The sequence below is a fragment of the Xyrauchen texanus genome, chromosome 40 (assembly GCF_025860055.1).
Source record: "Xyrauchen texanus isolate HMW12.3.18 chromosome 40, RBS_HiC_50CHRs, whole genome shotgun sequence".
NCBI lineage: Eukaryota > Metazoa > Chordata > Actinopteri > Cypriniformes > Catostomidae > Xyrauchen > Xyrauchen texanus.
Window position 1 is genome coordinate 8,453,277 of NC_068315.1, and position 13,562 is coordinate 8,466,838.

Here is a 13,562-nt window from a genome sequence, read left to right on the forward strand (position 1 = left end):
ATATTTTCTTAACCTGCATGTGGCATACAGGCCTGAAAGGGTCTTTTATGTTGGTGGTACACTGAAGACATTTCTGTTTATAGTAGAGTTGACAATGGCCTATAATGCAGAGAAATGCTCTCATCCACTCTTCTATCCACAAAAACCTGGTGTTATGAGAATACTTTAGCTACTTTATGCTGAAAATCTTGCCTGTAGCTCTCAAATCTTCATGTTTGCGTATTCAAAAATGCCGCTATCAAGAAAACATTTAGAATGATTTGAAATTACATGTTTCAGTAAATGATGACACTTTTTTTTATTAGACTTTTATTCTTGTGTTTCACTTACAGAAGAATCTGTGACCCTGGTCTGACCTCTTTTGAGCCTGAAGCTCTGGGGAACTTGGTGGAGGGGATGGACTTTCACAAGTTCTACTTTGAGCACTGTGAGTTTTCTTCCACCACATCCCACTGCTCCGCATCCTTTGGATTATGCTTGTTTAGAAACCTTAAATATTTCCTTAAATATAAATATATTTATACAGTGCATCCGGGAAGTATTCACAGCACTTCACTTTTTCCACATTTTGTTATGTTACAGCCTTATTCCAAAATTGATTAAATTCATTATTTTCCTCAAAATTCTACAAACAATACCCCATAATGACAGTGAGAAAGAAGTTTGTTTGAAAACTTTACAAATGTATTAAAAATAAAAAACGAAAATTCACATGTACATGTATTCACAGCCTTTGGCATGACACTCAAAATTGAGCTCTGAGATCCTGTTTCCACTGATCATCCTTGAGATGATTCTACAACTTGATTGGAGTATATCTGTGGTAAATTCAGTTGATTGGACATGATTTGGAAAGGCACATGCCTGTCTATATAAGGTCCCACTGTTAACAGTGCATGTCAGAGCACAAACCAAGCCAAGAAGTCTAAGGAATTGTCTGTAGACCTCCGAGACAGGATCGTATCGACGCACAGATCTGGGGAAGGGTACAGAAAATTTTCTGCAGCATTGAAAGTCCCAATGACCACAGTGGCCTCCATCATCCATAAATGGAAGAAGTTTGGAACCACCAGGACTCTTCCTAGAATTGTCCGCCCGGCCAAACTGAGTGATCGGGGTAGAAGGGCCTTAGTCAGGGAGGTGACCAAGAACCAGATGGTCACTCTGACAGAGCTTCCAGCATTTCTCTGTGGAGAGAGGAGAACCTTCCAGAAGAATAACCATCTCTGCAGCACTCCAACAATCAGGCCCGTATGGTAGAGTGGCTAGACGGAAGCCACTCCTCAGTAAAAGGCACATGACAGCCCGCCTGGAGTTTGCCAAAAGGCACCTGAAGGACTCTCAGACCACGAGAAACAAAATGATCTGGTCTGATGAAACAAAGATTGAACTCTTTGGCCTTAATGGCAAGCGTCATGTCTGGAGGAAACCAAGCACCACTCATCACCTGGCCAATACCATCCCTACAGTGAAGCATGTTGGTGGCAGCATCATGCCGTGGGGATGTTTTTCAGTGGCAGGTACTGGGAGACTAGTCAGGATTGAGGGAAAGATGAATTAGCAAATGTACAGAGACATCCTTGATGAAAACCTGCTTTAGAGCGCTCTGGACCTCAGACTGTGAAGGTTCATCTTCCAACAGGACAACAACCCTAAGCACACAGCCAAGATAACAAAGGAGTGGCTACGGGACAACTCTGCGAATGTCCTTGAGTGGCCCAGCCAGAGCCCAGACTTGAACCCGATTGAACATCTCTGAAGAGATCTGAAAATGGCTGTGCACCGATGCTCTCCATCTAACCTGATGGAGCTTGAAAGGTGCTGCAAATAAGAATGGGTGAAACTGCCCAAAAATAGGTGTGCCAAGCTTGTAGCATCATACACCAAAAGACCTGAGGCTGTAATTGGTGCCAAAGGTGCTTCAACAAAGTATTGAGCAACGGCTGTGAATACTTACGTACATGTGAGTGATTTATTTATTTTTCTGGTTTTTTTTATTTTTTTATAAATTTGCAAATATTTCAAACAAACTTCTTTCACATTGTCATTATGGGGTATTGTTTGTAGAATTTTGAGGAAAATAATGAATTTAATAAATTTTGGATTAAGGCTGTAACATAAAAAAATGTGGAAAAAAGTGAAGCGCTGTGAATACTTTCTGGATTTACTGTATATCACAGACCTCTAAAACCATAACTTTTTAGGTTGTTTTTTTTATTTTAAATGTGATATATGCGTTTGATGTTTACAGTGTTAAGTAAGAACAACAAGCCTGTTCACACCACTATCCTGAACCCTCATGTTCACCTAATTGGAGAGGACGCTGCCTGCATCGCATATATCCGGCTGACGCAGTACATCGACAGCCAAGGCCACCCACGCAGCTGCCAATCAGAGGAGACCCGCGTGTGGCACCGCCGTGATGGCAAATGGCTTAACGTCCACTTCCACTGTTCAGGGGCACCAGCCGCCCCGTTACAGTGAAACACACAAGACAAAGGTACATTTCTCGCACTCATAAACATACACACATTGCTCAACATCACCCTGTGTTGTGCTGTAGTTTTGAAAATAACTTTATATTGTTTTTTCAATTTCAGCTTGTAATTTTTCTCTATTTTTTAACATTACATTGTATTAGTTTTTTTGTTTTTTTTTGTTTCAGAATTAGATTTCATTTGCATCCCTTAACATACAGTAGCACCACAATTAGTCCATCTGATGACATTTCATCAGAAAGTGCAACAAGTGAACTGTGGTTGGTTGTTACTTGTCAATCAGATGTCCCTTCTTGTCTAATTGGACAGTTCTTTGTTTCATGGGACACACTGTTGTTCTGGCATGACCAGGGACTAGAAACTGTTTAAGGAATGAAAATGAACATTTTTGCAGAACAGAACTGAACATGGGGGAACAGTTCCATGAAAATTGTTCCTGAGTTAACTTTTTCTTTTTTTTAAATGCGCTATTAATCGGTTAATAGCGCATCTGATCAAAAATTACCGGGTTTAGTTCTAATAATAATAATAATATGCATTCAAACAGATTTGATGCTGCCAGATTTGAACTAAGAAGCAGACCTGTAATGAAAATTAAACGGTCAATGTATTTTTTCTTTCTTTTTTTTAGGCCAGATTTTGTGATCATGTTTGGTTTCATGTGGCTAATTTTGGCTAAAGAGCCAAAAGCAATGAGTGTGTTTATTCATTTGTTTCATTATTATAGCAGAATAAAGTTTATTCAGGACTATTAGCTCCAAGAACATGGTCTGTGCATACACTCTCTGGGTACACCAAAGTTTAAAATATAAGTTTAGTCCACACGCACTCACACAGGAGAGAAAGATTGAGTAATTGTTTTTAGATGGCCAGTTGTATATTTGCAAATTTTTTTTTTGTAGCTATTGAAAATACATTTTATATAGGCTACTGCATATACTTATGATTTCTATGCGGATCAATCCCCCAAATGGAAAAATTGAATTGAGGCAAGTTGCTTATTTTGAGCTAATTTTTCCATAATTCTTCATAATCGTATGTACGTTATATTTGCAAAATTCCCCTTTCTGCCATAAGTTGGACAGATAAAATGTCTTGCCCCAAACTCTCGCCATTGTTTGAGTCCGTATTACTGTGTCAGGCTGGTTGGGATGCTTAAGTAGCAATATTCTGAGAGCACAACAGAGCTAGAGTGTTCACACATTCCAGGAAATTCAGCCAACAAATGGCATACTTCTAGTTTTCTTTGCATATTAAACTGAGATAGAAGTATTTTAACATCTTAAAAAAAATACACATTTCACCTTTAACTATACTAACCTAGCTCAGCATCAACCACAAGTTATCACAACTTACTCTTGGAGAAAGAACGTAGCTACAAATAAAACCTGCCCCCAGAGAATAAATCAAGGTTTTGCACATGTTTTTATAGTATAAAGAATTCAAAGGCTGATGATGCACATTTCCATACACAGCTTGCCTGGATTCTCCAGATGATGGGAATGTTTCTTCTTTGTGGCCGGACGGGCACATGGAGGCCAGCTGGATGACAGCTCTTAAAAGTTACAGACACACCAGTGAGGAACTCTTGACAACATCCAGTTCAACTGTCAACACCTATCCTGTCCAATCTTTGTCCAAACAGGAGCTGGCTGCGGCCCCGCCCAAGGGACGGTGCATGTATCTGACACCCACATGGGGGTGCTGTTTTGTCCTTCTCCCATGGAACCATCTTTTTTTTTATGCCCGTTAAAGATGTTCAGAAGGTGTTGTGAGTACTGATCTATGAAATCATAAATATACTGTATATTGTAAAAAAAAAAAAAAAAATAGCTGAACCAGAAGCTACAATCAAGTTCGAAAAGCATTTATGTAAGTAAAACAGGACGGGGTGAGGGTTTTGGGGTGGGTCAACTTAAAAAGTGTCACAAAAAGGACTAGCGTCCAAAAACTGCTAAAGTTTACAGGGTCGTTATTTGAATCTTCCATCTTGTACACTTTGCAGATTTTGGGGAATTAAGGGAATGGGTCGTCTTAAAGTTCAGAAGTTCTTCATATCAAAAGGACAAGAACCAAAGTGTAGTTTTAGTCTTTTTAAATGAGTGTTTCTTTTTTTTGGTGTTGTTTTTTTTATGTAACCCGTGTCTAAGAGGTTTGTACGACCCAGGTTTTAGAATTCTTTTGTGTTAATGTGGAACTCTTCCTTTTTTCTTTTGTCTTGACAACGTAACTGAAAGAATTTTATGTTCAATTTCAGTTTCTAAGGCTATTTTATTTTTTAAGTTAATCTAAATAATCGTGTAAAGATATATAGAGATAATTAAATGAGATACAATAAAATAATGTTCGGCATCCAGGTTTAGGCAAAAGATGCTCAGTAAAGTGTTTGTGTGTGGGGGTGTGTCAGATTAGAACCAATATAAATTTAACCTCCATGACCTCTCATACAAATTTAATTGAAGACTTTTCACCCGTTATTAGTTAAAGTATAAAAGCCATTATATACAGACCAACCAAATATCTACCAGTTGATTAGCCCAACAATTCCTGTTGACACTTAGTCACAGGAAATAGTTGTGTACACGCGTACATGCACACCACAGCCTCTAAAAACAGACTGTGGTGATATAAACTCTATTACCAGTTTTCTAAGCGAACACGATCTGATTCAATTGTTTGGCTGAATCTTCACTGCCTATAACAGATCGAAGCAAAAAGAAAAGTCATTTTAACGACATCATGACGAATTTAAGTGACGTTAGTTTTCGAAGATGGAGATTTGGCCAAAGTTGTGAATCAGCCTCTTTAAATTACAGTTTAAATGAACCCTTCTTACACTTGCACACACACAGAGACAGTTGCACTGTAAAAGTATGCAGTTATTATAGTAATGTTTGACTTGTCTAAATCACCCTGTCCTGAGTGTCAATGTAGTCGTTGATGTTGGTGACTGGGGTGTAAAATGACATGCGTGCTCTGTAAATACACGTCGTTCGGTTCGTCCAATCACAATGAGCAGGTGGGGAAATCAGCAAACACGTTATGTCCAGTTGCCATAGTTGCGTTGTTTAAAATCAGCGTTTCAATGTTTGTTCGATTAAAAGTCACAGAGGTATGTCTGTCAGTTTTCACCACAAACTATACACAGGTTCATGGCACTATTTAAACGCGGTTTTAATGTTACTGTTACTTGATTGTTAGAAGTGAGGGTTTGGTTTTTACGAGTTCTGTCTGTATTCGCAGTAATGCTTTTCATAACTGCTGCGGTTTTGTCTTTAGATTTTAGTAGTTTAGTTCCAGAGGCAGTATATCGTAAAGTGTGTGGAAAACAAAACAAAAGGCAACCTTACCCCCTCTCCCTGGAATGCGTCAGTCTTTTGTATGGAGTTCTCGATCTGTAAATACATGTAGTGTTCACGCCTCGTGACATATCAGAATTGTACCTCCGCACGTGTGTAAGTGTGCGCGCGTTTATCACATTAACGACAACATCCTTAAAGTAGTGATGCCGTCAGATTATGTGATGCCGTTTTCACATCCGTTTTGTGTCTCGCGCTCTTTCGTTTTTTTTTTTTTTTATTATTATTATATTGTTTTCCTTAGTTTGTTTGTGCTATGGGGAAATGCTGCCTTACCTGGCCAAACTTAGAACTGCAGCGACTTTTTATTATATATTTTTTTTTTCAATCCATCCAATTCCAAGAGTTCCTTTTTCTGTACATGGTTGACATTTTCAGCTCAATGAAAAGGAATGAGATGGCTACGAGGGCACACTGGTTGTAGACTTAGAGAAATAAATAAATATCCACCCCATGAAAGCTTGGTTTGATTCCAGGGTCAGAACGTGCAAATTAGTCTTCTGGTCCACCCGTCCAATAACAGAGAAGTAAAAATCAATAAACTGGCAAATATGCATGTCTACTTTTCTTGGTAAATCTTTTTTCCACTGTCTGTTAACTTAATTATATATATATATATAAAAAGGAAAGAAAATCTCATAGTATTTGCATCTCGACATGAAAACCACTCCATTGGAAATTATAAGTGACGTACCATATTTAAAATAAAATTAAAAAAAAGTAGAAAATAGTGAAAAGATATAGAAAACAAAAGCCTCTGCTTGGTATGCTCCCCTCATTCTAAGTAAATCTATTGCATTGTAATGGTATACTCTTGGGCTTCGTATGTACTCTAAGTTTAAACATGGATGCTGGATTTTGCATGATCATGCATTTAATAAAACCATGAAATGGCAACTATCAAGTGTTTGTCTGAATGTTAGTAGGTCTTCATCATAGCTTCATTATTATTGAAACTTTATCTGGAAAGTATTTAATAAAAAGATCATTTCTGCAGCCGGTTTTGTGGTTTTCTTTGGGCAGTGTTTAAGTCTACATTGATCCTATTTACTTGTTACACATTCCTGGTCTTAATGTGCGCAATTCATCAGTAATACAGCCTTTCATTAATCTTGCCAACAGCAGTAATTTAATGCTGCTTAACTTTAAAGGAATCTTCAGGGTTCAATACAAGTTAAGCTCAATCGGCAGCATTTGTGGCATAATATTGATTACCCCAAAAATTATTCTCGGCTCGGTCCTCCTTTTCGTAAAAAAAAAAAAAAAAATGAATAAAAAATTGACGTTGCAGTGAGGCACTTTATAAAGGAAGTAAATGGGGCCAATGTTTGAGCATTAAAATACTCTGTTTCAAAAGTATATTCACAAAATATAAAGGATATGCATGTAAACATGATTTTAGTGTGAGAAAATCACTTACAAACCTTTACTGTGTAAAGTTATAGCCAACTTGACAACTTTGTTACATGATTTAATGTCAACAAACCCTAAAATGACTCCTCAAATTATACATGAGTTTTAAAAGAATGAATGCAAGTGCTTTTATAAAATTGTAAGCATCACATTTCTGTTTTTAAACCCCCCAGAAATCAGCCACATTCACTTTCATTGTTCCCATCCACTTCCATTCAAAGTGCCTCACTGTAACCTTGCTTTTGTATTTATTTGATTTTTTTAAGAAAATGAGGAATGAGTACAATTTTTTTTTTTTTTTTTTTTGTGGAAATCAACATTACGCCACAAATGCTGTTGATTGAGCGTAACTTGTATTGAACCCAGAATATTCCTTTAAAAGTGCACTCAATAATTTACTCCAAAAAAGTTTTACTCCTAAAGAGATGAATTGTAAACACATGTATAAAATCATGACTACTGACTTGAAACGAGGACAGTCATATCAGTAACCTTATAAAGCTGTTTTATTCTACATGGGGAGGGGCGCCCTCATGGGGGCTGCCATTTCGCTTAATCTCAGTAACCATCTTGTTATTGAACACTTTCACTCTTGGATTAAATTAATCATAGCTGATTGTGAATGGTGATTTGATATGATTGATTTCAAATGATGCTGCATCCACACTAATTTGTGTCGCTGTAGGTCCAAGATGACACAAACAAAAAGTTACTGAGTGCACCTTTAAAGTACTGTAATAAAGGTTAGAACAATAATAGCAAATGACAATAGATATTAGAAGTGTTACCACTGGGTTACCTGGAGATGCATTTGAGGGTGAACATGACTTTCAGATTCAGGTCAAAAAGCCTCACACACAATCAAAACTTTAAAGCCGTTTTCTGTTTCAGTGTTGTTGTTACTGCATCTTAACTTTGTAGGGCTAGGGCAGTCTGCAGTCGGATGCGGATTGGAGTTCACACAATTTATTTATTTCCCTGTACCCTCCAGCACTCTGTGTACTGTCTGTGGTGTCTCCCAGAGGATCCGAGCAAGACTTATTTAAGGGCTTTGTTTCCTGCAGTTGACCAGCTGAGCCCCAGAGCTCTGAAATGGAGGGCGAGTCTCTTGTATTTGTATCGTGATTAATCAAACTCTCTCTAACTTTAACTCTTCCTTCCATCTGATAAATTAGGCTGCAGGAAAGAGATAAGATTGTCTGTCCCCCTGGTTCACCTTCATTTAAACCAAGATGAATAAAAAGAGGGACCTGAGATGCAGCATCGTTTGATCTGTGCCTTTATTTGTCGAGGTGTGCGTTTACTTTAAAGACCAGACATGAAGTCTGATCACATTACTGTGAATTCATAGACTTTTTACCCAACTGCTACACATACACACAATAAACATTCACTCATTATCAACAGAAGTCTGCAGCATACAGTATTTTTCATATTGGCAAAACGTTTGTGTCTGTGGAGGTACAGTTTGGTTTGGCAGGATTAAAATGATTCTCCGGGACTCAACAGATATTATCTCTGTTCCAGAATGTAGTGAGCTGCCTTGCTGTCTGATGCCTACATAGGCAGCAACCTTCTGAGGCACTTTCTTAACTGAAATGGAACCTCACAAGTGACCGATTTGCACATCTCTTAAGTATAGGCTACAACTCCATAGCATATTGCTAAGCTAACAGGTGAATAGTATGTTTTTTTTTATTATTATTTTTATTGATACTTTTAGATATTGGCAGGAATACATTTATAAAAATGAAAATTTATCTTGATTAGCCAACCATCTTGGATGAACATTTTCAGCCACCATGCATTTTGAGATTGCCTTCGCAACAAAAGTATCTTAAAAGTTAGCATAATTGTGCTAATTTTGGTACAGCCTTTACATTGGGACTCAGCATCATACCTATGATGGCTTAAAGTGCTATCTGTGTAGGCAGCTCACTAGCTTTTGGAACAGAGCCATTACAGTACATGTGAATCACAAAGCTATTCAGAAATGAAATCTTTAGAAAAACAAATCCTGCGTAATTCATGCATTTTAAAAGAAAATCTGCCTCATGGATGATTCTTCATGAATTCTTCTCTATAGCTTGTTTGGTTGTAAACTGTCTCTAACAGAAATCACATAAATATAGCTGTTTGTAAGAAGAAAAGCAGCAAGAAGGCTGACATTTTTGAAACACATATTTAAATAATTCTCTGCTTGGCAGAATTAAAACAAAATTTAAATAATCCTTGCACAGTCCCTCCTTTTCATAGGCATTTCAAGAATGTTCCTCTCCTGAAGGCTCTGTGCAATTCCCCCTTTTCCAAGAGATAACATTTGCATTTCAAAAAGGGCATTTCATGGCGAATCTCAAACCACTCTGGAAGTGTTTTTGGGCTCTGTCTATCAGGGTGTTCCCATTTCATTTTCATGTATCCATGATTCCATTAATGTCCTCTACAAGTTCACGTAACGTGGTTGGCTCTGACAACCTGATTTTGTGTGGACTGACAGCGTGATCTGGCCATCTGTTCTGTCACAGCCCATGTGGATAATGGAGGGCGAGAGGGTCAGATGCCATCTTACTGCGCCTGATGCACACGGGCCTCCTGAGTTCTCCTGTGTGGAACAAGGTTCTAGCATGGATCGCCTTGTGTAGGTTCTCATCAGCTCCAGCTAGCATTGTGAAGTTCGTCTCTGAGCCAGATGGACAGAGGCTGCCCCAGACGTTTAAACAGCCTGAGCAACTCCACGTTCTGCTCGCGGTAATACTCTGAGAGAAACGCCCTCGACTGTATATAGAAAAAAATTTTTTAGAATATGTATTTAATATATAGTTACAGTAGGACTGATTATTGAGGGCAGTAATTGTAGCTAGATAGGTAAGGTTGGTCAAGACAAACATTGATGTTGGCTTGACAAAGCCTTTGTCTGAAAGTTTTATAAAGATAGATTGATAGTTAAGTAGACCTTCAGATAAAATCCTCAGAAAGATAAATGGATAGATTTTGTATTGTAACGTGAAGCCATGATATGGCAGCCCCTTTGTGGGTTCATTTACATTACACCCTGTCTACACCGGGCGCGAGTGGCACAGTGCGTCAAGTCAAAAGCATTACAGTAAACGGTGTGTCTTGCACGCGCTCCCACATCTACTACCAACACAATAAATGGTTCTGAACGTTAGTACCAATGCGTTCAGTGTAGACAGCCTCAAGCCGTTGTGTCGAGTAAACAGATGCGCCCTGTGTGGACAGGTTGTTAGAATTTTTTGACAATTGAAGTTTGAATTAACAAGCACTCTGTTGGCCTGTTTGAACATTCTGTCAATGTAAGTCTACAGGATTATTAAGGTTATTTAATCCTCCACTGAGCCAAAACCATTATTCTAATCAGTTAGTAATGATATAGCAAAGATACTGGGCTGTGCGCAGACAGTCCACAAGGACTGTGCGAATGACGCAATTGACGTCACATTCGGACAATTGAAGTATACTTTGGCCTTTAGGGCACTTACACACAAGAGTTTACGTTGCGTCAGAGAATGTTGAGAAACCATTGATTTCAACCGCAAGGGTTTCCGACTAGAGACCTAGTCGTGACCAAAAGTTGAGAAAATTGTAACTTTTTACTGCAACTTGTTTAGACTTCATTTTTGTTCATTCATAGACTGATGAGAATTTCAGACAAGCATCACATGTATTTCTATCGTCAAAGGCTCCATCAGCTTTCTCTAGTGTGTAAGCTCCTTTGGCCAATCAGACTGTGGAAAACAGGATGTAGAGTGACTGACTTTTAGCTAGATGTTTATTTTTGTTCAATTGTGTCGATCTCATCTCTATATCTGGAGCTCTAATGTTGAGAAGTGAGATTTACCTCAGGGCTTATGTCTGGATATTTCCTTCCTTTGCTCTTTCCCAGACAGCGAGTGCGGCCCGCCTCCAGTTTCTGACACCAGAAACCTTTACTCTCATCAAACCTATAAACACACACACACACACACACGCGCACACACACACACACACACACAACAGAGCATGTACAGTTTACTTCTCCCCTTAAGAAACACTTAGAATCATATTATTGTAAAACATCAATTGTTAGATTTAAGGCCTAAACATACTCAATGCAAGTATGTGAATGTAGAAGCTTCCAGCTATGCAAGCTTGACATTGTGCACTATTGCGTTCCAAATGTCAGACCGCAATTCATAATGCAAGTATGCATTCTCAACATAGGGGCGCTGTAGTCAATATTATTGGGAATGGTCCACTGATACATTTTATTTTTTTACAGTAATTCAACTACTGTATTGGTGGCGCAACAGTTTGAAGATAATATTTCTTAACAAGTTCAAAGATATTTATAGCAACTTGCCTGAATAATGACACATTTGGCACAAACTTTTGAGGGCAACTCTATTGACCCACTGAGTACTGATGTTCGTTACTGACAGACAAACATAAGAATGCATGTTAAGTTCATAGGGACTAAGTATTGGCAATGCATTGGCCAAATTCTCGTATCTGTGTTTGAACGCTCTGTAAAGTATGTTTCTAGACTTAAGCAATAAGGTACTAGAGGCTGTGCTTTATAAGGGTTGTTGCAACAATGACTATATTCACAATATTATCTGGTCTTGAATGTCTTATTGCTTTCATGAAAAGGTCACTACATACAAAACATTTTTTAAAGAAGGACAATAATTTCCATTTCAAATGTCAAGCAAATTCATTAAAGGGACAGTTGACCCAAAAATGAAAATTCTCTTATGATTTACTCACCTTCCTGGCATCCCAGATGTGTATGACTTTCTTTCTTCTGCAGAACACAAATGAAGAATGTTAGAAGAATATTTCAGCTGTGTAATTCTTCACAATGCAAATGAATGGGTGCCCAAATTTTGAAGCTCCAAAATCCACATAAAAGTGTCCAGTAGTTAAATCCATGTGTTCAAGCACAAAATGAAAAGTGTGGGTGAGAAACAGATCAACATTAAGTCAGTTTTTACCTTAAATTCTCCTCCCTGCCCATTAGGTGGTGATATGTACAAAGAATGTGAATCACCAAAAACAGAAGGAGAATGAGAAAATGAAAGTAGAGGCAATCTCAGGGAAGCAGGGAAGAGAATTTATACTAAAAAAGGATTTAAACATGAATGCATTTCTCACCTACACCTATCATATCACCTCAGAAGATATGGATTTATCCTCCAGAGTCATCTGAAGTACTTTTATGTTGCCCTTATGTGGATTTTGGAACTTCAAACTTTTGGCACCCATTTACTTACATTGTGAGGACCAACAGAGCTAAAATATTCTTCTAAAAATCTCTATTTGAGTTCAGCATATGAAGTCATACACATCTGGATTGGCATGAGGGTAAGTGATGAGAGCATTTTCATTTGGGTGAACTAACACTAAGTGCTATCCTTCCGCTAGAACAGGGGTCGGCAACTTTTTTGACATGGCATGCCATTTTTTATTTTCCTGGTCAATGGCTGTGCCAACTTTTCAAATCAAAATGATTCGATCTTCCCATCACTTTCAAGGATTAATAGTGGTGTTTTCCTTATTACATCACGTGTTGTTCTGAAAGCAAAAAGAATCAAATGAAACACTGAATGTAGGCTGTTATCCATGCAGCCTGACTGAAGCAAAGCGGGCACGTTTACTCACACAATTAACCGGAAGTGAAGCGCTACCTGCTCGTGATGGCTTGCACACGCTGCATGAGTCTGTTGGGTATACTGCAGACTCGCCACATTTTAACTTTTTGTTTAGTCTGCTATTCAGCTCATGAAAACATGCTGCATGATCATGAGGAAGGATTACATCAAGATGTAGATTAGAATGCAGGAGCAAATTGATATAAATAAAATAGTCTACTCCTCTCTCACGTTGATGGCAAGCCAGTGATTGCCCATCCGCATGCCATAGGTTGCCGACCCCTGAGCTAGAATATACTGTCCATGTAATGTTAACTAACTGTCATAGTTGGCCTCTGAGTGCTGTGCAGTAATATTCACACTAGCTTGATTAATTGTGTATTTTAGTACAGCTGGAAATCTTTATTGACCAATCAGCATCTAGGACTGGAACCATCCATTTCATACAGTAATACAGAGAGATAAATAATGAGAGTTTGTACATAAGTGCTTGAGTGTAATTGTAATACGGTGCGACTCCCAGAAACTTCTGAATGCCATCCATCACCTGAGCAGGACTGGAGCGCAGCTGCACACCATCTACCATCAGCAGCTGCTTACAGCAGAGAACACACACAGATCACACAATTATACAGCTTCAA

The 13,562-nt window shown here is 38.4% G+C and overlaps 2 protein-coding genes across 16 annotated transcripts in view; one reads left to right on the forward strand and one right to left on the reverse strand.

Moving 5' to 3' along the window:
• LOC127633455 (calcium/calmodulin-dependent protein kinase type II subunit gamma-like) overlaps window positions 1-6,847 on the forward strand; it is a 117,716-nt gene extending 110,869 nt beyond the window's left edge. For all 15 annotated transcript variants that reach the window (XM_052112556.1, XM_052112562.1, XM_052112566.1 and 12 more), the window contains 3 exons: window positions 333-427; window positions 2,252-2,500; window positions 3,974-6,847. In XM_052112556.1, the coding sequence (XP_051968516.1) occupies window positions 333-427; window positions 2,252-2,484 (328 nt within the window). In that variant the 3' untranslated portion in view covers window positions 2,485-2,500; window positions 3,974-6,847. The remainder of the gene's footprint in view (window positions 1-332; window positions 428-2,251; window positions 2,501-3,973) is intronic.
• A 1,565-nt stretch (window positions 6,848-8,412) lies between these two features.
• LOC127633452 (bifunctional heparan sulfate N-deacetylase/N-sulfotransferase 2-like) overlaps window positions 8,413-13,562 on the reverse strand; it is a 122,002-nt gene continuing 116,852 nt past the window's right edge. Inside the window, exons 12-14 of the mRNA XM_052112553.1 lie at window positions 13,404-13,513; window positions 11,130-11,232; window positions 8,413-10,045 (exon numbers count right to left, since the gene is read on the reverse strand). Coding sequence (XP_051968513.1) covers window positions 9,920-10,045; window positions 11,130-11,232; window positions 13,404-13,513 — 339 coding nt within the window. The 3' untranslated portion in view covers window positions 8,413-9,919. The remainder of the gene's footprint in view (window positions 10,046-11,129; window positions 11,233-13,403; window positions 13,514-13,562) is intronic.